At 39.2% G+C, this 27,515-nt stretch overlaps 1 protein-coding gene across 5 annotated transcripts in view; it reads right to left on the bottom strand.

Moving 5' to 3' along the window:
• Nucleotides 1-27,515, bottom strand: part of LOC105834665 (ras GTPase-activating protein raskol) — a 313,516-nt gene that overhangs the window by 190,418 nt on the left and 95,583 nt on the right. For 3 of the 5 annotated variants that reach the window (XM_036282613.1, XM_036282612.1, XM_036282611.1), the window contains exons 1-2: nt 22,388-23,266; nt 8,567-9,086 (exon numbers count right to left, since the gene is read on the bottom strand). The exons of 1 other annotated variant lie outside the window; for it this stretch is intronic. In XM_036282613.1, the coding sequence (XP_036138506.1) occupies nt 8,567-8,810 (244 nt within the window). In that variant the 5' untranslated portion in view covers nt 8,811-9,086; nt 22,388-23,266. Of the gene's footprint in view, nt 1-8,566; nt 9,087-22,387; nt 23,267-27,515 lie in introns of those variants that run through there. One more of the 5 variants, XM_028194256.2, reaches the window with a different exon arrangement.

Below are 27,515 nucleotides of genomic sequence, written 5' to 3' on the forward strand. Positions count from 1 at the left end.
TTTATTCGATTTTTTCAAGGAGAAAAATTTTGAAAGTTTTCAATAAGTTTGATATATCAAAACATATAAACATAGAGCTAAATGCCATAAATAAGTTATATTTAATACTGCAGACAAAAATGTTTGGGATAACCTAATTATGAATAATCTTTTTAATAACCTATGCAGTGATTATCCTTACAAATCAGAAAAATTTCCACAAAGAGCGTCTGAATTTCTTACCTCTTATCTTTCTTAATCATCTCTTAAAACATATTAGTTCAACTTCTTTGAATCCTTTGAGTTTTCGTTGATTTGCGTAACTCTCTTACCCGGCGTAAAAATGAAGGTAAAGCCGGAATTGACTCGACATAGTGCTGCCTCTCCCTATCCGATCTCTTATCAAGAAACTTAATTCCACGCCGACTGCGTCGCGGCTCAGAATTCGCGGTAGTCTAGACCGGGAAATACTAATTCTGTTAGTAAACTTCGAATGACTCCGCCTCTCTCTCTCTCTCTCTCTCTCACGGTATCTCGCATTTCGAGCCGACGACAAACTGGCACAATTCCTTTAATTGACAGTCCCAATTGTTGCGATTACTCGGAAATCTTCTTGAGCACGTCGTCGCCGTCATGTCGCTCGAAAGTGCACGCGAGTCAAATTGATTAAATCCAATCAGGTCAGAGCGAATTGTTTTCCGACTTTTATAGAAAATTGAAATATGTGGAGCGTGCGACGCGATTCTACACGGGGTATCTATATATATAGAGCCGCGCGAGTCGCAAATGCACCAATTTGCGAATGGTGGTCGTGACGAATGACGTTTCGATTGCACAGTGACAAACCACGTAGCTGCGGCAAATATGTCGTGTGCGTGTGCATTACGATCCGCAAATTGATCGCGCGCGTACCCGGAGTCAATAAGAAATGGTATCATTACCGTATAACATCTGACAATCGGTTAATTCAATTACCTCTCAACCGCGATTTCTATCGCGAGCGGAATAATTTAATGTGTCAAGTGACCGCGGGAATTGCTTTCGCTTTTTGCTCCTGCTTCTTCACAAAACGCTCTAAAAGCGTAAAAATTATCGATATAATTAAGAAAATTATATTATGAGTTAAGAAATATGTACAAATATGAAATCATTTAGAGAAAGAGAGAGGGAATATTTAAAAATCATGATTTAATGGCAGATCTTAATTCTTAATCACCCAGGTGCGGTCATGATGACTACACTATTTCTTCATTTTAATTAAGATACCTCACGCATACTTTCCCTACGGAGTTTCATCCTCACTCTATCTTCATAACTTGTCTTGGTAATGTTGCACAGACTGTGCTCGCGTGAGCCACTGCTTACAATTTTTGCACAAAAATCAATCACGGTTACCGTAATTTGAGTAGTTAATGATACAACGATAATTGTATCATTACTAACAGAAAAATTAAAAAATATATATTAATAGAAAAATTAATTAACATACTGATAAGGATCAATGCATATTCAACATTTCTACGAGTATTTCAGGACAATTATCTCAATCAATTGACGCACCGATTAACAGCAGATATGAGAAAGGGTTGCTGGTTATAAGCGAGATTCACTACCGTGTTGCTACACAGCAGTCAAAACATCTGGCGTAATCGGAATGTCGAACTCGGAACAATTTCCTGGTTTTAATGGAACCGACATCGGCAAATGCGACGCGTTCATTTCGTATAATTAATTTCTGTCATGGATTTGCACCAAGTCGTTCTATTTTGACCGAAAATCACTTTCGTATTTACATTTAAGAAATAAAAATTTGTAGATTATCTTGTCAGTTATAAAATTTCAAAAATATAGTCAGACATAAGTTTTTAAAGTGACAAGAATTACGTCTTTTTCCAAATTTTATAAAATTTTATCTTAATAATAACAAACTATGAATTAAAATTTACATAAAATCTATAATACTTCTATAATATAAACCTTATAATTAACTGTTCGTAAGAATTGTAAAATAATCAAGGATTATAAATCATTAAGTCACGTAAAAAAAATTTTTTTAACGTATGGTAAGAATGTTTGTTTGATTAGATAAACAGGCATTTAAATAAATAAAAGACAACGGATATCAATACAACTGCCGTTGACACTTCCATTGAGAGAAAAAGAGAACTCGTTGCATCTACAACAGAATATGCGGATAGCGGAATAAGTTTTGCTGTGGAACCAATAAGGAGGTAGGTCATTTACACAATCATTTATACAATAGGATATGTAAACTTTGTACTGCTCCGTAATTTATTAAACTCTTTATTTGCACAGTTTTTAAATAACTGTATTTTCTCTCTCTCTCTCTCACACACACACACACACACACACAAAATATATTTTAAAAATTGTTATAAACATTTATAAGTATTTTTTTATAATTATAATAAAAATTATATTTTTAACAAGTTATATTAAAAATTAAATTAAAAAATAGATTTTTACAATTAAATATGTAAATATTTGCAATCATTTTAAAAACAAGTGAATACGATAAGACCTGTAATAAAAAAATCAAATTATATGTTGGTAACTAATCAAGAATTAGTCTATCCATATTATAATAATCTAAAAACACTAAAGAATATTACAAACGTCTGAGTATCTAGGTCATCAGATTAATTCGGATATATTGTTAGGTTTTAGATAACTCGGTAACGGATATCCTGGAAATATCTCAAAGAATAAAACCATATTGATCCATGAAATTTCCAATATCCATCTGTTCACAGTTCAATTTCCATTTAAACTGGTTGCAATTGCAAGAAGCAATTTTATCGCGATATTTAGTAGACCGTAAACGAGATCGGTTCGATGAAGGACGTTCCAGATTAATACAAAATGTAGTAATCCTACTGATGATAGAATATATAATTTGCTTTCTATAAATGATTGAAAGTAATCATCAAAGTGTATCGATTTTAAATTACATTAATTGTTAGTATCGCGCGAATTACCAATATGTAACACACTTATCGTCCATGTCGGCGATACGTTAGACAGATTTAATTTTTTTTTTTTTTTTGACAATGTCGAAAAATTTGAAACGGAAGATGATAAAGATGATATATATATCCGAACATCACGCCTGACTGATCAAGATATATCAATTGATTGCGCCGCGATAAGCATCGGTATCGATATTTTTAATTGTCCGCATGAGTGATTCCACTGATGATCTTCTCATTGGATACCGACGTGACTTATAACAAGAAGCACTCTTCGGCATGGATACACACGGACGTGGCGCTCACAATAGCTCAATACACGCGCACCTCGCGGAAACAGCCTACTGCAAGCTGGACTAATGGAATTGGTGCAGTCAATCGGACGCCGCGACGTTCTCTCATTTATCCGGTCGGCCGCGCAAAACGACCTTTTCCTCAACTTCCCTTTCAGTTTTCGAACACTGCATTGAATTATAACACGGAAAGCACAATTTCATTAAATCATACAAAGGATTGGAAAGGCTTGTAAAATCACAAACGTAAATCGAAAATAAATGCAACGGACATAAATGGTACCTCGACATTTAAAACCAAATACAAAAAATCCAAGTTACAGAACTCTTGTGGATATACAGGTTCCTCCAAAATTCATTTCTCTATAGCAAACAGTTTATTTCAGGTCCACACTTACTAATCTTCAAATAGTTTATAAACACTATTTTATTAATTAAGTAAATTTAAAAAGTTTCATAAATACTTGATAAGTTTTTTCTACGTGAAATCAAGATGGTTAATCTGTGTTAAATAATTTATATACAAGAAAGAGCAAAATATTAGCCATTTTAGATTTAACGATTCTCTTTTTTCGTACACAGGAAAAAAAGACATTGTTATTTTGACAATACCTTTAGTTTCAAAATGAAAATCTTGAAATAAGATTATATTGCGTTAAATCAAAAAAATTTACTTGAATAAAGATTTGTTTTAAGATTTTATATAGTTTAATCAAAAAAATGATATTCTTGTAATTTAAGAATAATTTTCTTGAATGGAAACGAAAAAATGTTGAATAGAAAATACTGTACGTTCAAATCAAAGATTATAATTTTCTTAGAATAAAATTAGCAAAATAATTATATTCTTGAAATAACAATTATAGTATAGAAATAAGACTACAATATTGTTGAAATTCAAGATTTTCAAATTCTTCTAAGAAGATTATATATTGTTTCGTACATGTATATAAAACGATGAATGCGTTCATATAAATATATAAAAGTTAATTTGACACTTGCTTTTTTCTGTGCATCGTCTGATGATTATTATGTCCCTCTCCCTTCAATTTCTTGCCTTAACACAAAAGCCCCATAAATCCATCGTCCATCCCGAGAATGTAAGGCGAATCGATAGGTTCGAGGAACAAATCGTAGGAAGCGACCGATAACGATTGCCTCGCATCAATACGTGACGCAGAGTGAGCTCGCGAAGGGCTCTTCCCACGTGAGAATCAGCCTGGAGTCAGGTAAGGCGAGCGGGTCTCAGCGCGTCCGCGTCTTCGTGCCCGCGCTCGAAGATACGGCGCGAGGAGGAGACGGAGACTCTCGGAGCAGCAACACCGTGTTTACGTCGACGGGCAGCGGGAACGTGGTCAGTCCTAGCATCGATCCTCACAACTAGGAAGAGCAAGCAAGTGGGTAATGGAACGAGGAGGAAAGCAGGACGGAAGACAGCCCGCGGTAGAAACGCCTTGCCGCGACTCATTTACCTACATCGATTTATTGCGACGACGAGGAGGGAGAGATGATATCTACGGGCAGGATCTTAAGTCCGCGCGCGGTGGATCACGATTTAATTGGTCTCCGCTGCGAATCGATCTCGCAACAGTTTCCTCTCCCTGCCTTGCTTGTCCGCCCGCCCGCTCCCGAGGCTGTGGTCGCCCAGAGGCAGAGAAGTCGAAGGGCCCCGGTACGCATCTCGCTCCCGCCCTTCTCTGCTGCGTCTACGTTGCGTCTGTACCGCGCGCCGCGAGCGACGATTTTCTGTTTAAGTGCGGCGAACACGCACGTCGGGCCTCTCGCGCGCCTCTCAGGGAAAAGATAAGCGCGTCGTTAGATTAATAATCAGCAATTTGCGCACGCCGGAAAGAACGTGGCGCGGCGCGTCGCTCATCCTCGCTTGCGGATCATCTGTAAAGTGTGATGGATTGGATAATGCAACGCGCGGCTAGATGTGCGTCACGTATTCCCCCGCGCCTCAAAAATGAAAATGCTAATTCCTAGCTTCCCTTTTCGAATTGTGATTTCTGAAAAAGTCATCGCGATTCCCTTTTCTATCGGAGATACGATATATTTTCGTTTCAAAATTAATTGCTAATTATTCAGGACCGTAAAATCACCAACTTTATTTAAACGGGTTCGCCGGTATAAGAGGAGCGCGATGTGTGATAGTATTTCACGCGGATGCACGCTTATTTTCATCTTCGGCTCTTCGATATAGATTCCGCACGCAACTGCGGGTTAACATTCAGCACCCATTCACGTTGACGCGCGACGGGCGCGTTCGCTCGGCATACCAGTTAATAATGCTATGCACCCAATTATCTTTATGACACGACGTCAAGGTGCGTGTCATCTGGGACACGCCGTAGTAAAATTCACAACTCGGCAAAATCCCCCAGAAAATCTTGACAGGCGGTTTCACTCGGCGGTCGGCAGCCGTCTAATCCGAATAAAAAGCGTTCGCATATACGCGGCGAATAAAATGCGTTATACACCTGACTGAACACGCGCATACATATACCAAAAGGAAAATCGAGATAACAGCAGTTAAAAAATTATAAACATCAAAATGTCAAGATTACGTTACCGTAATCAAATTTCATCTTACAATTAATAAGTAAATGTGTATATCGATAAAAACTCTAACGACAGAATTATCTGTTACAAGGCCAATTAGCTATTATCAGCATACATGCATTGTCCCAGAATGCTAATTTATATAAATAGCTAATCTTGCAATATCAATATCAATCAAGAGGAGATTAGTAATTTTAATATATATGTGTTTAAATGTTGCAGTTCTCTCTCTCTCTCTCTTTCTCTTACTATTTCTTTTTTTAAAAAATATTAAATGTGCGTAAATATAACACTATAAATGCATACACTAAAAAAAAATAATATATTCAATAAGATAGATATGTTATTGCGGGCTGCCAATTACAGATATACTCAATACAATAATATATGTTATTGCAGTATCAACATTGTACTTGCATTAATAGCAAATATTATTGTATTGAATATTTTATGTAGTTGGCAGCCCACAATCACATATGTTATTGGCTATATTACATTTCTTTTTTGTGTATAAATATATAAAAAATTACTAACAATTGGATGTAAAGGAGGTCAGATGAAAGATGGCATAACACGACTTTTCACACAAATAAGTTAATAATATCATCTTGATAATGCTATTGTCCACGTGCATATCCACGATATATGATTATCCTCCCTCGATTAAATTACTTCCAATTATTTCTACGATGTACTATTAGAATGCGTATCTGACATGCGTCAAAGTAAATTCCGAAAGCTGAAAAAATCTTGACAGGCGTTTCATTCCATCGTTTTCACCCACGCAAAGAATTAAATTGCACATTAAAGTACAGACAATAACGATTGGGTGGGGCAGAATTCGTTTTGTGTTGAATAACGATGTCATTTTATATTATCATTATTTTGTAACAGTTACAGATACATTCATATCATTTTATGTTAAAACTGTATTTTATTATACTGTCATTTTACTGTACTGTAACTTTGTAATAATTGGAAAATTGTATTATTAGGATATTAATGAAAGAAGTAAAGATTGATTATGATAAATAATCTTTCTTTAACAAAAGTTAATTCGTTAAGAAATCTATATGAACAGTAAGCCTATAAGTTATCCTTATATTTTATCGTATTATACTTTCCACAAACGTTTGAAAATTACGAACAGTCATGTAGAATTTGTCTCGCGGTTTTGCCAAGGAATACAAAAGGACGACCCTCGGCTGTCTTTTCGCATGAACGAGTTAATATTATTGACTTAATAATCCCGTACAGCGCATACGTTATCCGATTCACTGCAATCCGCCTTGATTAAATTACTCAATTACCTTCGGGACGTGGCGTCAAGATGCATATCCAGCGTCAAGGTGAAGTCGCCTACCGAGCAAATCCGCAGAAAAGCACGACGGTCGTTTCATTTCGCGGTCCCGCACCCACGCGCGCAATTGCGTGGTTAAGGCGAATTTATACGGTTCATTCTCTGTACGATGCGTAATGAACGAGTTCTTATTTCAACGCATCATCGAAAGTGAATGGCACGAACTCTCCCACATAATTCCACAGGCACTTTCGTGATTTGGCATAAACCGTCAAAAAAGATTTAATTACATTAAATTTTTTAGTGTGTAACTAACTTATTATCAATATACGGAAATAATCCAATTATAAATGACAAGTTTAACGAAATAAAATCCTTTTAGACAAAATAGATGGCTATTTTTGAGGAAGCTGTTTATAAAATTTATTCTTTTTCATATTCGTGGTCTAAAATAGTCATGGAAAGTTAACGGTGTACAGTCGCTTGTAATCATGGCCGCGGGGATAAATTCACGACGGTAAATCACGAGCGAGGATATCCCTTTCGACGCGTGCGCTGAGCAAGTCGTATTGTATGTTAATAGCAATTATCCGAGGGGGATAGCAATTGGCAATTGGCCTATGGCTATGGAATAATGGCGCAAGTGCATCGCTCTTTCTTCTCGCACACGCCACGTGTTGGTCAGGATCCTGTCTCAAGCTACTCAAGGTGGCGCCGAGATATCGCTTTAATACCGTATCCGGACTCCAAAAAGGAAGAGAGAGAGAGAGAGAGAGAGAGAGAGAGAGAGACAGAGAAAGGGGAAAGAACGAAGAGACGGACACGTGTTAAGTACGCGTTTAAATGACGACCGTCTTTATGTCCTGCACGAACACAAGTTCACGGCAACATACGAGTTCACGGCAAGACGCTGCCGAGCAACGACGTAAATCCTGAAAGATCGCGCGCATTTGTTACGTCAGCCGGAACGAATGTAATAATGCGCGACGTTTCTGCATTCGTCTCTTTCGTTTTTTAGCGCCCGATCTCTGAATCCCGCCACGCAAGTTTCTGATCCGAAGAAAAGCAACAGCGTTGATCTTGAAAAAAAAAATCTATTTGCAAATAAAATTTAGGGATCCTTCAAATCTTGCGTCGCCTAGGAAAAAAACAGAATCTATAATCGCAAAAGAAATGAAAAAGGAAGATAGTTTGTTTTTCAGAATGAAATACACTATAAAAAATTGACAAGAATAAAATATAAATCACGGGAATCCGTAGTAAACGGAGAGTCGGCTCAGAGCCAAAAGGAAATGGTCAGAAGCCATTTTACGCATCGAGAATCGTAATCGTTCTAGACTGATAGATAACTACTGCGAATGGAAAGCGAAAAGGGAGATATATATATATATATATATATGTAAAATACATTATACATATTATATCGTGCAGGCACAGCTTACCGCAGTAATGGACCAAAATGTGAAGAGTTCCAGCGTGGATGCGGCTGTCGCACCAGGAAGCGGTGTCGACCTGCGGCTCGAAAAGGGAAAGGTCGAGGCCCTCCATATCGCTCTCGCCGCAGGAGTCGCTCAGGGGCTCAAAATTGCTCCCGTTGGTCCCCCCATCCTCGGTCGCCAACTCCTCAGAAAGGTTTTCGCCGACGCCGCCGCCGCCGCCTCCGCGGCATCGGGGCGTCAATGCCATTTTCGGTTGAATACTCTCTCGCGCGAAAACCGCAAAGTCCTCCTCCTTCCCCTCCGCCACTCCACGGCTCTCGCGCTGTCCGCTTAATAAGGAACGCGATGCATGCGCTCGGTGGTGGAGTGCCGAACTTTTCTCACGGAGATATATCTCTCGTGCAGCATCAATTCTTCCACGGATTCTTCCTTCGTCCCCTCGCCGCGAAACCCGCGTCCTCACGCACCTCCGCGCCCCGCGGAGTCTCACCTCTTCATTTCACGGTAACTCGCATTCGTTCGTCTGGGGAGAATCAGTTGGATCTTTCGCGTGTTGGAAATGGCGGTGTTCCTCCATCCAGTGTGCGATGTGAGATATATAGAGAGTCCTACGTTCCCCGCATAAAATCTTAATGATAAATTCTTCGTTCGAGGTTGAATTCAATTTTTTTTTTGTTCTCTTCGAAAGTATGATGAAATTTAACAAGAATTTAAATCCAAATATGTAATTAATGTTTGAGAAAATATTTCATTTAGAAAGTTTAACTCTGAATTTATTGAAAAATCTATTATTAAGATTCGAACGCGGCGAAGGTAAGAGGCTACGAAAAAAGTTTCTCCAGAAAGAGGGAAGGCGAAAGGAGAAACACATCCACCGTTGATTAAATTAGTTCCTCGCACCGCGTTTATCCTTTCATTACACCACTCCGCGTCCCACCATTCGGAATTAACTGGACTTCTTCCGAGGCACGAAAAGGATATTTTATACGTTTGCGCAATACGAGGTAGATACGGCAATTCTTTCCGGGCGGAACATAAGTATCGGTGTGAGTTTTAATCAGGCGTTCGTTTCTAATGGCTCTCATAAATTAGCCTCACGCCGGACTAATAACCGTCATAATAATTCCCACCGACGCGCGCTGCCGATTTTTTTCCATAAGTCACGCGTTCTATCACCCTAATTAGGTTCAACTTCTAATTACTTGCCGACTGAAAGCAAGAAGACGGAACAGGAACCAGAAATTGATCGATTTCAATCTAAGGTTTTAAACTGCCGCTAATATGACGCGTTTCATGTTAAAAGATTCATAATGTATGAACGAGTGCAAAATTAATAATTAAGTTATCTTGTACACATAATATTAATTATTTTCATACTTTCCAAAGTTTAGTATTATTATTAAAAGTCGAGTTCATTCAGAAATCTTAAAAAAGTATTTTAGAAATACTTTAAATAAAATCTCTTATTGTTAAAAATATTCCTAAATAATTTTAATAAGTAACTTTTCTTTATTAATATATAATCATAAGAAAAAAATGTTACGTTTCAATCATAGCGAATATTTTGCTTAATTAAATCACATACCCTGGCTAAAGTAATATTTTTCATAATAATTTTTTATTGCTTTTTAAGCTTGTAGCATTGTAATTATAAATTGACAACTTAATTTAATATATTAATTGTAGAAAGTTTCAATTTATAACATTTCAAGCCAGATAATCTGTATCGGCTCATAGATACTAAAAATACATATTTAATACTAGTGGAACTAAAAATATATATTTAATAATTCATACTGAAATTTTATCAAATATCTAGATTCGCTATAAAAAGTAACATTTTTCTTCTCATGATTGTATATATTAATTACACAAATACACAGTCTGGTGTTCAACTTATTATTGTTTTCATTGTTACTTGCAAATGGATTAATGAGCAAGCATATATTTTTTAATTTAAATTTTTTTACATAAAATAATTTCTCATAAAATATATTTATCTAAAAAAAGTTTTATAAAGTTTTCTTATTCTACAATTATACAATTTAAAAAGTTATACAAGGTAATATTTGCTAAGCTGCCTCAGGAGGTCCCTATTTAATTAAGCGAGTTTGTAATTAATTACATGTTGCCTGTCCTTTTCTTGTACGACACGTTAAAGAGTTGTGATGAACAAAGTCATACGCTAAAAAGAGAAGTTCTGCTGCGGATAATAAGTTGCTTGCTTAAATTTACAACAATATTAAAATTAATAATCCTTTCAATGTCAACAAGACAAAGTATAATATTACAAAACTGATATGATAATATTAATTTTTCGCCGAAGAAATTTATTTTAAATTCATAACAATCAAATGGAAAAAATTTTCTTTATGAGAAGTATTAAACGTTACTTTACCAATTTTAAAAATAAATTTAAAATTACACTAGCATTTTTATCGATAGAAATAGGTGAAAAACTTCGTTTAGAAAATATTCTGTTAAAAAATAACTGTATCAAAACATGCGTGACATAAAATTAAGATATTGAGACGCGTGTATCAATTAATTAAGAATGACAGACAGACGTGACAGCTTCGAGCCTGTAATCTTTGATCCCGTCTACTTGTATGAATTTATTGAGCATGACAAAGTCGTCCGTAAGGAGTCTACCGTGTCAAATGCGCGTGAGGGACACGCGCGAGAAGGAAAGCGGGACCGTCGCGCGTTCTCTCGACGACGCTCGCTTTCTCGGGCAAGAGGCCAGCCCGTGCCAACCTGTCATTACGAATCTTTCAAGTTCAAGAGCGCGAACTCACTTTCTCGCTGTCACCCGCCGATCACGAAACATGTAAAAACAAGAGATCGGAATGCGACTGTTCACGCGCTCAAATCTTTTGTTTGTCGACACACTTCTCACATCGCATAAACATTTATTATTAATTTTCAATTTAATCATCCAAAAAATTGTTTTCCTAATATAGACAGATTTCTTGGTATCACAACCAAAATGTATCTCCAATTTTTATATCTGCTAGAATTTTGGCTGTCACATATAGAACTTGAACATTCTGCTTTTCTCAGCTAGATTTATTAGGTGCAATACGTATACGTAGCACAGTATTTGCTAATTATTTTTCTTAACTCATTTGTACACCCGTATAATTTTGAAGTTGCAAGATCATTTTTTTTGTGATTAATTTTTATATTAATTTTAAGATTATTAATTCTTTTAGATTCGCAGTGCTCGGTGTACAAGTGTATAATTTTGTTACGTGAAATTCACTCTCAATTGTGGATGCGTGAACGTTTTTAGTACGAAACAGTGGGAATAAGCTGAGAGCGAAAGGGTTAAGCAGGAATGAGACATTAATTATCTCGCGGTTCTCGCGCGCGAGCCAGATATAAATTATAACACTGGCGTTTCGCTATTTCTCTCCAGTACCGATAAATTATTTACACGTATTTACGCAACGCAATTTCCCTTGGGACTTGCAGATAAAAGTGGAAAAAAAAAACGTTTCGCGCAGAAAAAAAGAAAATGTTAATGATGCTGACGTAAAGGATTCGCTTACCGACTGGCCAAATACCGACATATTTATATCCGACAGATATCTAATACGCAATCGTTAGTCATACGTCTGATCCAGTCCGTGAATCATTCCTGCATAATGCCATTGACCCGAATTACGTGAGGTCGTTGAATATTTCCCAAAAATATCATTTCCATTTCGCAATTGGTTACAAAATACAAAAATAGGACTTGGAAATATTTAGTAATATAAAATACTATACTTTTGATATTCATAAATTATTTATTCATCACAAAAATGTTTATTTTTCGTTTAAATTTTATTTTCAAAATATTCAAAATTATATGATACAAAATAATAATTCAATTCCAAATTGGTTAAAAAAGAGTCGTTAAAGAATAAGTTTGAGAAAGAAATTAAAATTGCTAAAGGACGAAATGACGAAGAAATATTCAAAAATGTTCGAAAAATTGAAAATATTTGTAACAAATGTGATATTTGAGCGTATCGTATCATGTAATAAAATTTTTTGCTTGTTCATCGGTTAATAACTGTTATTTATTTGATGGCAGTTGTACGAATCGTAGATATAATACCAATGCAGCGAAAGGCGAAGGAGAAGAAAGAGAAGCGTCTGTTGTTTATTTTCGGGGCGGAATTTGATCGCTCGCAATCGGCGCAATTAGCCTCGAGCATTCTCCGATCGTGGTCGATTATCGATCGCCCGCAATTTGCAGGAACAACCGGCGAGTTTCCGCAGACGTGCGTGAGCCGATCGCGCCGAAATTTATTACGTGTGTGCATGCGTGTGGCGGAGATCAAGATCACGATCCGTTCGCTGACGATCGTGCCGAAGATCACGGAGCGTGAACTGGTTTCGCGCGCGTGCACGCGTGCGCGTGCACGCACGAGGAGCAAAGATAGCGAGGAAGAAGATTCGAGAAAGACGCGAAAGGCGAGCAAGAGGGGAAAAGAGGAGGAAAAGGAAAGCGACTGGCCGAGAGGTCGTTCGCATCCAGAGTTCGAAGTTGGCGGGTGAACGTGTAATCGCGTTTCGTGACTACGACGTGAAATTCGTTGCCCTCTGCCCTTTCCTCCCTCTTGTCCTGCACGAGAACGAAAAAGAGAAGGGTATAAAAGAAAAAGAGAGAAAGAGATTGTCGAATGGAACGAGACTTTTCGTGAAAACGTAGTCGAAAGGCAGAAAAATTATGATCCATGAAAAGATATAACTTAATACAACATATTAATCGTGGGGGGATGAAACGTTGTAATTTTCCCTCGTAACGTTACATTTATCGAAAATGTAGACAGTGGAAAACGGATACCATCGCATCAAGAAACGCGTTTCTCATAAAGACGTTAATGTGCATGCGATGGCAAAATTGTCTTCGACACTCGAGACTTCAATTACGGGCGATTTTCCCGCAAAATTGTTGCGGCTGAAATATACCGCGCTCGCGGAAACCGTCGCACAGAAAATAGCCCAAGATTTTCTCTCACGCCTCCGATTAACATATTCTGACCTAACGATCTTCTAGCGGTTCGCCTTCTACGCGGCGATTGCGACTATTGCGTTGCTAACAATGGAAGCCTGTCAAAACGTTCCCTTCTACACGTGCGGAGTCGAAGATCATCGCTCGTAACTCGCATTAACATCTCTTCAGAACGTCAGACGAAGATCATTATCGTATCTCCTCGATCCGTTATATAATGTGCGAATAAACGATCCGGGATCAAATATAGCTCCCTATAATTTCAGGTGTGCTACATCTTCAAATTATCTCATTATCGGAGAATGTTGCTTAGGAAACAGTGTGGTCTATTGAAAACGCGCAACTGGCAAAGTTTGCCTTCAGTTTGTATATACAATTTGTTCGCAAACATAAACGAAAAATAATTTCACCGCTTGCTTTCTTTCAATAAACGTAACCATATTCAGAATTCTTTCATATTTTCCCGACTCTTCTCGATATTTCCTTAATTATAGTTCCTACAATTTGGATTACAATTACAGTTTTCCTTTTGCAATTTCCTTTGTTCGTGACTCGTCCAATCGTCTTAATTAAAAGAAGACCGACAATGTCGCTATTCGATACACTGTATACGTTACTATCATTGGACGCAGGTGCATCGACGAGACGCTGTAGACGCGGACGAACTGCGACTGTGGGCGCGACCCATGTCGTAAAAAGGCCGGCTCGTAAAGTCGGCGACAGAGGAAGGATGCCGCTAGGATACATCCGTGGCTATTGATGTGTCCTCCGCGTCTTAACCGCGAGGCGAACCTTGACATTTCCCAGAGGTCAATGGAGGCGAAGGCGGCCGACGAGAGCGATCCCAAGCCCGACGAGCGAGAGCATTTGGACCGCGCGTGGTTCCGGCTACCATGAGAACCTTATAGTTGCCTACTCACGGCGAAAGCCGACGCGAGAAGAATCGACGTGGGGGAAGAGGAGGAGAAGGAGCAGGTGGAGAAGGGGAAGGAAGGGGGTGGCTGGAGGCACAAGCGAAGTGCCTACTTACGACAGCCACGATCCCCTCGTAAACATCGGACGGCGGGACGGCTCCTGGGAATCCGCGCGCGGCGAGAACAAGGATACCAGGTGCAGCGGTACCGATAACGACCGACCGCGGCAGGGAGGCAGTGCGTAACGCCACCACCGAGGGCCACCAGCCAGCGAGGGGATCCCAAGCACATTCCCGCCATTTTTGCCGCCGCCGCCGCCGCCGCGGATGCATCGAACCCCGGCATAATTGCTTCAAACTTTACGGATAATTGAGCGAACGGACGTGCGTCGAGACACGCGTTATTAATTACGTACGCGCGACCGTGGCGTTACCCCGCCCGCTAATGATGCCCGCGGTACGGTGCCGACGAATGGCGGGTGAAATTAAATCCTTGAGAGCTAGCCTGATGGAAGGCCTTGATTGCTGGAGCGGCAATGATCGCTTCGGGATCTTCGCGGCACACGGGGGTCTTCAAAAAATTCAGCCTCGTCCCTCGCGGGAGAGAATCACGAATCGTATTTAGAATTAAAATCATTTAGAAGCAGTTGTGAAGCGCGACTCCCGCGCGATTGTGCGGCGTGGGATGAGAGCCCGGCATCAATGGACGCCGCGCCGCATCAGCATTCGAAATTATATACCCGTTTGTGTAATCGCGTAGAAACAATATAATTGCATTGTCATTTTCGCCGTTCACGATCCCTGATCCCCCGTTATAACGTGTATTTCTGTTACGATTATCCAAATTGCTAACGTTTTCCGATTCGATATTACGCGCTGTGTGTCTGCGCGCTATGACAATTTCCCTAGGAACAACGTGGTTAATTAAACATATGCGGGTAAGAAAAGCGAGGTATCTTAGACGCGGGTAATAATATAGTTTGCAAAGACTTTGAATTTACTCGTGCACGCATTCGCCGCGTGGATAATGCTAATTTAAATTCGCAAGAGCGCTCTCTACAAAACGCGTTACGCGTCTGAATGTAAGTCGGTTATGCGGTCTGTGCCTCGAGGAGAATACGAGTAACCGAGCGCTGATGTTATGTTGTACACGGCAGAGAGGAGACAGAAGTCGAGGCGCAAGGAGGAAAGCAGAGAAGAAACGAGCACGGGGCGAGATCGAATCAGCTGAGAGGGAAGCCGCCTTCTGGCGAATTCAACGGAGTGCTTTCTTAAATCAAGAATATGAGAGAGATTTGTCAGAGAGTATGCCATGCAATTTGTTGGATTGCTTGGACACCGGTTCGCGTGATTCCTCGAAATAGGAAATTGACAAACTCACACGATGAGATTCGTGCGATTAGATTGTATTACAATTCTTTAAATTAACCGACGATAAATTCTCGATCGTATGTGAATACGCAAATAAAATGTAGAGTTTACTTTTTCTTTGTAACGGGACAAGAATTCTAAGGACCGGTTTCACCATCTGCGATTATCTTAACCGACCGATTATCCCATTGGAATTGACCAACCGTACTTGCCTTTAAGCAAAATTAACAAATGCGATTGGTCAATTCCGATGGAATAATTGGTCGGTTAAGATAACCGGCCTTAATTCGATCGAGACGAGTAACAAGTCTTGACGAAAGCATTAGAGATTTCGTGAGGACGATAAAAGATTTTCGAAACACAATGTGAAACATAATTATAACATCACATACGATGTGAGAGTATTATCAAAGCAGGCAGACAAATCAGTGCTGCTTTGTGAAGAATAGTTAAATGCTACAATCCAAATTTTAATAAACGATAATAACTGATTTACGGTTTGTTCGTACGTCGAATATAACAATCGATTTCCAATCTTTCGAGAATTGCAAGGAGTGCCTAATCAAGAACGTTCGAGTCTCTGCTATTCCGTCGCGAGAACTCGGGGGAACACACTCGTCGGGGATTCGCTAACTTGCCGGAACGAGAAACGTGAGATTGATCAAGAGCGACAACCGAACAGTGACCGAGTAATTTCGTCCTCTAACGATCGGAAGAGCACAATCGGCGGTTTGCACTACGCGGCAAACTTAAAGTATCTCCCCAAGTTTCGCGACGACGTGAACGGCTAAGGCTGAGATGCAGTTCCTATTCGCGCGACCATCGCGGGACTCCACCAGGAACTCGGGTAACTCCGACTCTCTTACGGTTCAAACGGAAGCGCCAGCGGTAACATTGTAGAGTCAAAGCAGAAGTTTGCGGAGATACCCCGGCGCGTTCTACTCCGGCGCGCGGACCATTCCGCTCGTTGATTCTCGGGCTCGATCAAGCGAAAGGTAAGAAACGGAGCTGACCCTCTCTCCGTCCGGCGGAACTCGTGATGTACGTGAAGCGCATGTGTGCGGACTTCGTGGAAGATATTTTAAGATGTGTGACACGCTCACGTATAAAGCGAATATAGGTTACATTATTGTATCCTGTTACTTTATGTACGACACGTATGATGATATGTACAATTTTGATAATATGTAATATTTTAAATGAGAAAAAATATGCAATGTACAAAAAATAAATAACCAAGTAGTGTTTTAAAAGAGTTCAAGGATGGATGACGAGTATCGACACTCCGAATCGTACCTTTGAAGACTAATTTACAATATGCTCTTTGTGTGTGCCTTCTGTGCCTTGTTTCTTTTTACCTATTGCCTTTTTGTCTCTTCGCGCACCGTTTTATCGACAATCGTGTTTCTCGTCACGTAGTTCTCGTCTCTTTCGAAATTCGTCAACTTTTATCTCGCCAAATTCGACAAAACATATATCGTACTGTAAAAGAAGCAGAAAGCAAATTATAGATTAGCCTTAAGTGTTTTTTATTTTATGTTCATATATATGATAATGGTATAACGGTACAAAAAAAATAAGTCAAAGCGTAAATAAAAAAGATTTTCGTAAGGTTTCGAAGAAAAGTACGTAATGACTCTTAAATTTTTTAATAACGAGGAAGGGTACTTTTATTTTCTAGCACGTTTCATGTATTTTGTATACAATCGTCGTAAAATTGCATCACAAAGCGTTAAGAGCAAAATAGTGTTTTGCTCTTAACAATCGCTAGGGCAACGACCTGCAAGTTTCTTGCGACATCGATCTTAAAGTCCGACTCGTGCCCGGAGGTTCAAGGGCTTATTACGATCCATCTTACCTTGAGAGCCCATGGCGGGCAATTGAACTTTTTTTCACGGCCGTAAAATCACTGTTTCGTTTCTTTGCAACAACGATCTAGCCGGATATTTCAAACGTAATAATGTAATGACTTTTTCTTTTCAGATTTTGTCGTTCTCGCAATGTATATTGAAAAATGTAACGTAACAAATATTGGGAAACAATCAACAACATAACTTTATTTTATAGATAAAATAATAACATTATATAGAATTATTAAACATCTTATCCAAATTTTACATCTAATCCAAAAATTCCAAAGCATAATAATAGCATTTATATATGAAAACTGGCACACGATATCGCGTGATGCGATCTTGACGAAGGAGTGAAACGTAAGTTAAATTAATGTCTATCTAACAGTAAAAGTCCTGCTAGACGGCGATAAAAACCCAGAGAATTTGCAAGGACAGAGAAAGAGTTTATTCATTCATTTGTCGTCAAAACTTTGAAAAGCGTATCGTAGCTTAACAGTCATATAATTCCTATTCGAGTCTTATCACGCCGTTTAAATAAAACGATGCAAAATAACCCGAGTTTCTGATTTCAGTTTATCTGTAACCTAAAATGTTAGCATAATGGCTCGATGACTAATATATGCGAGCTTAACTTTAAAATTCTCATAACACATTGTATCTAATGTAAAATTGTTTTTATCAGAACTTTATTTTTTCCATGCATTACCATAATTTTTCCATTACTATAATACGTGAAATATATCCGATGAAAAATGTGGTCGAAGTGAAAGATAGAAAATTACGAATTCTTTGAGGAAACTGTCCACGGAATAGCGAAGAGCGATTTAATAATATAATATCACGAAGTGCCCCGATGCAAAGCAACACAATTAACGAAACAGCATGGAGTCGGCGAAGGCTCGCAAAAATTTTACCGTTCGTGCGGCAGAAGTTTCAAGCGCTCGCAATTTTCTTTCTCTGGGATAATAGCGTCGCGTCGGACTTTCGCGAGACGCTCACTGCGCGACGCGACTAGAATTTTCAATTCTCAAGAAAGGATCTGCAAACAGACGTAGCACGAATGTAAGTCAAACGGTGACGATTCGTGCGTTTACTTTAGTCTGCCGATTAGCATACTTAATTATGTAGAGTTTTACAAAAATTATTAGCCGCGCAAATATATAATTTTTCACATCCCGTTTTAGCCTCACTTGAACATGAATGCGTTGAAGTTTGCGTGTAAACACTGGTTGTCGATGAAAAGAAGAGACCCTTATTTGAACCGCGCGTCGTTAGGGATTATTAATGAAGCGAAAGCGTCCTTCGTGCGTTTCGCAAACGCACGATTGTGGTAATTACGACATGATTTATTAGCGAAATTTATTAGCTATGTTTCACTTTGAAAATCTGTGTAAAATAGATCATATGATTACGATACAACATAATTAGCAAACGTTAATATCAATCGATGTAGATTAAATTGTTTTTTAAAAGATTTCAAATTTTGTGTCATAAAACTAATACTGTAAAGGTTGTTTATGATATTTAATAATAATAAAAAAATAAAACAAAGAAAGGTTAAGAATTAAATGACTGTCAATTTAAACTATCAATGAACGACCTTAGTTAATTAAATCCGCTTTCTCCATATGAATGAGACTACAATCACACGAGATCCTGTGAATCGCTAAGTTGGGATTAGTTAGCTCGAACTGCTGCTGCAACACGGCCCAAGAGTTTAGAATTCATTACTGGTACCGGAAACGTATAGACAGAGTTGCAACGTTCACTGCTAACAGTCCGGGTAGCTTAATCCCGAGATAGCAGCAGCTTGTTGCCACGTTCTAAACTATCTCCGTGCGTGTCATAAAGAAAGAAGGAAAATTCACTTAGCCGGACCACAAATCATTTCTCTATTATAAGTACAATCCGACTTCACGCACGTCTTTAACAATCGTCATTTATCCAACATCTTAAGATTTATAACGGATGTTATATTCATCAATATTGAAGAACTGAATGAATATAATAAGTTAACGAGAGACGAGATGACACTTTACACTTCACACTTATGGCCAATATACAGTTATTTGTATGGGGCACACACGTATATGGATACATATAATGTATAGAGGAACGGCGCCAATACTGGCGGATTTCCTAAAACGGCACCTCCTTATTTCTCAGAAACATTGCAATGTATTAATGGTAAAAACATGATCTGCTTAGATAATTTAAGGAATAAAAACCCATGATTCATACATTTATGTCTTTTTTTTCATATGAAATCTAAAAACGAATCTAACCTAGTCTAATATACATATATAGCCGTGCTACATGTTGCGTCTTGTGGAACAACGCAAGGTATTTGTATAATTAACAAAAAAACATTTTACATCAAAGTGAAAAGCTTCCAGGAATCCTCATACAAATTATTCACCTTAAAGAAAAAGAAAAGGCTGTAGCCTACTATGCCAGTTTTGGAGTTCAATTTTTCAGACGTTTATTTTTAATTATGTTGCAAAAACATTAATTATTATAAAATAAGAAACAATATTATAAAAATTGCTATACCAAATAGAAGATACTTTTATATTAGCATCTAAATAGCACTAAATTTTTGATCTAGCGCGAACTTGATTTGCGATGGTGGGGGGTCCAACTTAATAGGGGTACTTTTATCAAAAGAAAATAAAGGATGTGCAATTGTATATTCGTTTCTTTTCAATTTTGTTTCATCGAAAAATAAAAAAATAAACAATTTTGCCAGAAAAAAAGATATAGAATTGTTATTTAAAAGTTTTCCAAAAATTAACCCGAATACAAATAAAATCCCATGAAAATCCACGACGTTCGAAGGTAAAAAGTAAATTCTCTGAAAATTCTAGATTTTCCCGTTTTTTTCCGATAAATATTCTGTTTTAAATATCAGACATGTACATATAAAGCAAGTCCACAAATAAAAGACCTATATTTCATATATATAAAACTATGTGAAACGGTATAGCAACCGTTACTACATGAAAAGAATTTTCTCTTAAAAATTACTCTGAAAATCGTGGTAATTGTGGGACAACGTAAACCTTAAAGAATTTTACTGTACTTTTGACAAAATTTACTAAAACTTTGTCTAATTTTATTAAAATTTTAGTAAATTTTGTTAAAAGTATGATAAAATTCTTCAAGGTTTACGTTGTCTCGCAATTACCACGATTTTCAGGGTAATTTTTAAGAGAAAATTCTCTCCGTGTAGAATTTTTGGAAATTTTGGTCGCAGTGCGGTTACGACAGTGAAATTAAATTGTTCGAATTATTCTTTGAAACCGGTATCAATTAGTTATCCAACCGAGTGATTAAATCGAAGGTCACGATCGGAATGAGCCCAGTCTCCTCGCTCGTCCGAGTCCTAGAAGCCTCGATCGCGGCTTAGGAACCAGTCGTCGGCGACCCCGATTCGATCGAGCGAAACCCGATACGCGAAACCTCGCGAAACGATTCATCGTATAGGCGAAAGACCGTGTCGTCGCGTTTTTGCGGACCGTTTACCACTCGATCGACCCCCCGTCGTAGCAGGGAGCATACGGCCCTCGACGACCTCCGAATATCCCCCGTCGACTTTTTCGCCGCGCGCCGCGCCGTCCCCCTTGCCTTCCTCCCCCCCCCCCGTTTCCGCCGCGCTGTCGCGCGATCGAGATGAATGTGCCTGAAAGAAACTTCGGGTGCTCGAGTCCGTGCGGGCGCGCGGAGGCATGCCGTCACGTTTTGCAACTCGGGAATCAAATCTCGTAGCGTCGAAACGCTCCGCGAGATCATCGCGGAGGATTCTCCTTTCGGAGCAGGAGTCCCTGCCTTAGTCGTAAAACCGCCGATAAATACCAGTAGACTCGTAACCTCGCTGTGGCAGTGTTACGAGCTTTCTTACAACGTTATATATTTATAAATTTAATAATCGTAACTTGTAATGTTAAAATCGAAGGCCAAAGTCGTAAACGATCAATCGATAGATGCCGATGCGAGGCCCTTAACCCATTAGTTATCTTAACGACTTTGATGATATCCCTGTGTTTGCTTTTACACAAGCTTTTTTTCCAATTGTATATTGTTTTCCGAAAATATTATTCAAAAAGTGAAGCACGCGCAAAATACACGAACGCGACCATTGTAATAAGTGGTTCAAGTATTTCAGGCTTTTCTCCGATACTGCAAATATTACCACTCGCACTGCACGTGTCTGACCTGCAGATTGTATTAATCTCGTGCGGATTGATCGAAAATCCTCGAAATAAAATGCATATTCGAATTTCGCGTGATGACGAACGGTTTTCAGCGCACACGAACGATATCGTTTGCTGCTCCTTCGCATCGGGAGCGCGCACGTTTTCCTACAACTTACATTAGGCTTATACGAGACAGATTTACGTTACGCTGCCGCGATAGAAATTTATTCCAGATGTCATAGTTAAACGAAATATGGTGGGCGTATAAATTAAATGGCGGCACCCTCGGAACGCTTTAAGGTCTGGATGCTTATTTCGAATCTCGTCCGAGGCTATAAAACGCGACAAAGGAGGATGAACGCGGTCGATCTTCAAATTGTCGAGCCGAACGAGTAAACGGCGATAAATTATCTCACAAAGCACACTCTCCCCTTTCCCTCATCTGCGGCAAACCTTTGTTTAAATCCTTCGTGTGCTTACCTCTCTACGGACTTGGAGTCAATCTATGCAGATATATTATACATAAAAAAACGCGCATGTCGCAAAGACACTTTAACAATGCAGAACAATCGAGAACTCGCGGAGAACACTCTCACTCGAGAAAGAGAAAGAGAGAGAGAGAGAGACCAACACTTTCCCGAGCGCGCACACTTTTCGTTTTTCAGATTCGGCTCGGCGGGGCGTTCGAAAACTATCACATTTTCCCGCTGACCGTGCGAATTTCCGCGTGCGCGCGACGAACACCCGTCGCGGTGGCTCGTCGCGGTGGCTCGTCGCGGACTGACAAACGCGGGACAATGTTGGCGGTCGGGGCCGCCCGAGCGCGGCCGGAAACGGCCGAGGACCGGCGCGGCGCGGCACGGCATCGCGCGCGCGAGTGTATTACGTGCGACGACCGATTGACGGCCGCGAGGCCGACTATTGATGTTCTCCCCGTTGCTCTCTCTGCCAATTCCGCCGGTCGACGGCTTTCCCGGCTTACGGCGTGTCTGCGAAACGGAATCGCCATTGCCACCGCCATCGTCTTTCCTCTACACCCCGCCAATTCCTTCTATTCTAAAGCGTCGGATAAGATCGCACCGCGAATCGGTGCATCACGATCCGAGGGACTCCCCCGGCCGCTCTCTGTGCGGAGCGAAGTTGGCTGTGCATTTGAGAGAAAGATGCATCATTCTTCCCTCGAGAGATGTCGAGGATATTGAATTAGTTTTGCGCACCAAAAGCGTTCGGAAAGTAAAATAATCAGTAAAATCATGGTTTTTAATCACTTCAGCAATCTTAGTGTCTTTATTGACAGGTTCGATGAAAATAAACTTAATAAATTACATTAAAACAATTCCACAAATATATATGTATATTAAAATTTAAGTAAATTTATTGGTCTTTTCTTGTTTTAATTTATAGAACAAACGTTATTAATATTTTAAAATGCACAAAACGTGTTTAATAACCGTAATAATATATTAATATCAACCTTATATTGCTGCAACTTTTTTTTCCTATTATATATATTTATAATTGATACTAAATCCTCATTAATTCTAAAAAAAAGATATAATTCGATATAATTTAATTTTTGATGACGGATTAAGATTTGTCAACACAAAATAGCAAACTATTACTAATAAAATAAATATTTTATACAAAATTATATAAATGTCTCAATTCTATATTTATCTTTCCAGATCATATAATTTATTAGCTCTCGTTTATACGATTTAAATCCACATTCTCGAAAATAGATAGTGCTACAAGAATTTAGTACGCTCGATTACTTTATCGAATTACTTTCATTGTTATTCTTGTTATTAAAAGCATAAAGGTAAATTTTTCATTTTTGCAAAACCACATTCTCATCATTGCGCGAAATGAAAAAAAAAAAAACCTAAATTGTGCAGTTTGAGAAAGCAGATTATGATTCGTCGTTCGCCTGAAAGGCGGCAGTGAAGCGTTCGGCAATCAGTGCTTCACTGTTAACTGATTTCCTTTACTTTCGATCGGCATTAATGAAGCGTTCGCGTGTATCACGTTCCGGTCCCGGGTCCGGTCGTGAATGTTATATCGCACTCTCCACTCGGGCTGTATACTCGCTGCATATCGTACCAGGAAAGCAATTTATTAAATAGACATCTCGCTTTATCACGGTCAACCGCGAAGCGAGACAAATTCAGACGTCGCGCGAAAGTGACGCGCGAAGGAACCAAACTCGTCGCGACGTCACGTCCGGTTAAATGAGGTTTTCTACAAGCGAGGGAACGAACTCTCTCGAAATTCTCACGTACGAGACGTTCCGCAATCGCCATGCAGCCCTCTAATCAAGTCGAGCGACAACTGAGAAAATCAAAATCAGATTAAATCTTTTGACGAATTCTGTAATACTTAAATAATGTAAATAGGTGGCAATTGAAGTATCTTTCGCAAGTCAGCTTCTAATTTTTCCCATTATTACATTCAAGCTACAATTTTTTATTATTTAATTACACTTTATTATGTTGCATTTTATTCTTTATTTGTTTTCAGTTTTTTTTTGTTTACCTATTTCTTACTGTTGTTCAATTCTTTATGAATAAAAGAAAGACTCGTGTCTCTATCTATCTACTTATCTTCTTAACAAATTCTTCAAGTTTTTTTCTATTCATCCATTATGTCTATCATTAAATTCGCATCGCCTCTTTCTATCATCTTCTCTCTCTCTCTCTATATCTCGCTTTTCTTCTTAAAATTTACTTTTTCCTTCGTCCTTGGCAGACGTCACCGTGACAAATGGCTGTGGCTACGCCGGAGGTTAATGACGAACTTTCCTCAGAGAGAGAGAGAGAGAGATGAGTAATGAAAATGTTACTTGGAAAGGGAATGAGAAAGATAAAGAAAAAAATTCCGGTACGATTGGTCCGCAATTTCCGTTTTCTATTTTCAGCGGAGCTTTCCAACTCCGAGTACGTGCTTTCAGTGAGAGATGATAGAGTCGTCTCTATTCCCTGTCCAATCAATCGGCCATTCCAAGTTCTGGTTACTGTTAGTACGGTCGGTGACACAGAGAGACCGTAGATTGAAATTAGTACGCCGTTGATTTTATATTTCGACTTCCATGTGAGCACAAGGAGGTCTTTGTGCCGATTCATGCATGCCAATAAAAAGGCAACGATTGGCACAGATCTGTCGCCGTGTATTTAGTGCTAAACAAGACTGCTCGCGCTTCTCTTCCTTTACCGACAGAGCTATTGATGGAATATTTTAACATGATTTGATTGTCAGGCAAACGAAATTTGCAATTTAAACGATCGCGTTTCAGCGATAAGCGCATCGATCGGATTTCCTCCGTATCTCCGCAACATCGAGAATTGAAGCGACAAAGATTGGTAGTATACCGGTTTCGGGCGACTTTCGCTCGCGAAAATAAAGCATTTGAAGCTAGCCAGACGGAGCCGGAGTGCCGGAGGCGACTGGGCGAGGTCGCGAGAGGAGGGACTTTGAAGTCGAAAATAGCCAAAAATCCTCGCCGACCCACGACCGCGAGCCGCCTCTTCGCTCTCGAGAAAAGTAACGGTGCCGGATCGTTGAACTTGCTGCATGATGTGACGCCGATGCCCATTAAGAAAGCCCATGGAAAAGAGCGCGGGATTCATTGTCGGGATGACGGGACGGGGGAAATCAGTCCAGGAATATGCTGCCCGGAGGCTACATCCCCGGCTCCGTAATGATCCCGATAAGATGCACGGGATTATTCGAGTGTAAAACTCGCGCGGGCAAGATCGGGCGAGCTATCGCTTCCGCGCTTCTTGGCCGCTCTTCGGACTTCTATTTATAAGAGATCCCACGATAAGCGGAACGAGGTGGAGAATCGCGTGATACCGCAAGAAACGCTACGCATATCTGACAAACGAGACATATGGTTAGAAAATTGCGGATCGCGTTGATAAGAAAACTCGAGATGATTTTCCTCCTATAGGGTGTCTTAAGGCTCTTCCTCCCGTTAACGTGAATAATCCGAACGAGAATAAAAGACAGGTTCTTGTATTAAAATTGTGTAATTTGATATAATGCGATACGAAAAAGTTTAATTATATTCAAAAGAAAATAAATATTACACGCATCTTCACGTTACATACTCTGTAATTACACGGCATAAATTTACTTTGCACGCCATCAAATTTCCCTCTCGCAAATGTGGTAAACGTTGCCCTCGAAAATAAATCGTTCCTCATTCAGAATTCGTTGCGGGCCAGATAAATGATTCTGTGCCCAGGTCAGAGATAATTGAGAGAAGAAAGTAACTATCCACATCAAGGCGGAACAAACTTACACGTAGTTCGCAATAATGTGCCGTATCAGACGCGGTTTGATGCAACGTATAATCTCATAAAATTCATTTCAGGGAGTCAAAGGGGCTTAACGAAATAGATAACTCTGATTGCCTGAAGCATACGACAGCCCGGAACAGATTTTCCACGTAATAATATCTATTAAGACTATAGCTGTTACGTATTGCCGTCATTTGAAGCTTGTTTGCGCCCACGCACTTCGCACGTGTACCGAACAACCGACGATGAGGAAGATTTGCAGAAAATAATTACGAGTCCTGTTACTATGATCATTTTTATCTTCTCATAATTAAACGACAAGAACATTTAATCGATCTTGCGAGAGCTAATGCGTTTTCCGGCGAAATTGCTGGCAAAATCGTGAATAGGAATCTGACTTGATGCAAAGCCGAATTGAGTGGGATATGTGTCTGAATTCTGAAGTGTACAGGTGATCAACTGGCAACACGTGTCCCTAATGACAACGAAATGTCCTTTTAATGGCGTTTAATCACCTAATTACGCGATGAGAACGAACAGATTCTCGGATAACGTAATAATCTTACAGAAGACGTTAGATGAAAGACGCGAATACGACGTTTGAAATGTGTCTGGTAGTCGCATTAGAGAAGGGTTGACCACTACTGACCTAAGGGATTTCACACTCTCCTCAAACACGAACGACGTGATTAATCTCTCCTGCGGATGTAGCTGCCTTCTAATCTCACCCGAATTCTATCCTCTTTCAATTTCGCAAAGCGTGAAGGTGACATGGCTCATCTATGTTCCGTTTTAATACACGAAAATGTAGCGATCTACGGATCATTGAGTTTCCAAGTCTGAGAGGATCTAATCGATGAAATAAACACTCCTGTGAAGTGTAATTTTAAAATAGACTTACTCAGAAAAAAGTTAGTCTCGAATCTACAATTACTGTCTCATTTCAGGAAGGAATAAAATCTTCTTTAAATTTGGTAATCTTGAACAGACATAAGATTATCAAAATTACAAAGAAACATTTTATATTCTTGCTTATAAAAAATAATATTTGTTGAATTAACATTAATTTTTTCTTCTGTATAGTGTATCGAAAAAAAAAACATTATTTATCAAAAAAGTATCAAGAGAGAGAAGAATCGACCTGTGGTTCGCTTTCCGCGAGAGTTAGAATTTATCCTTTCGTGCTCGTACGAGTTTCACTTGGCGTGTCATCGTATTTGCCGTAAGTAATCTTCAAAATAAAATTCCGTTAAGTTCGTAACATACATATATACGCAAAGTAAAAATAATATACCTAAAGTTTAACT

Source organism: Monomorium pharaonis, chromosome 2, assembly GCF_013373865.1.
Source record: "Monomorium pharaonis isolate MP-MQ-018 chromosome 2, ASM1337386v2, whole genome shotgun sequence".
Classification (NCBI taxonomy): Eukaryota; Metazoa; Arthropoda; class Insecta; order Hymenoptera; family Formicidae; genus Monomorium; species Monomorium pharaonis.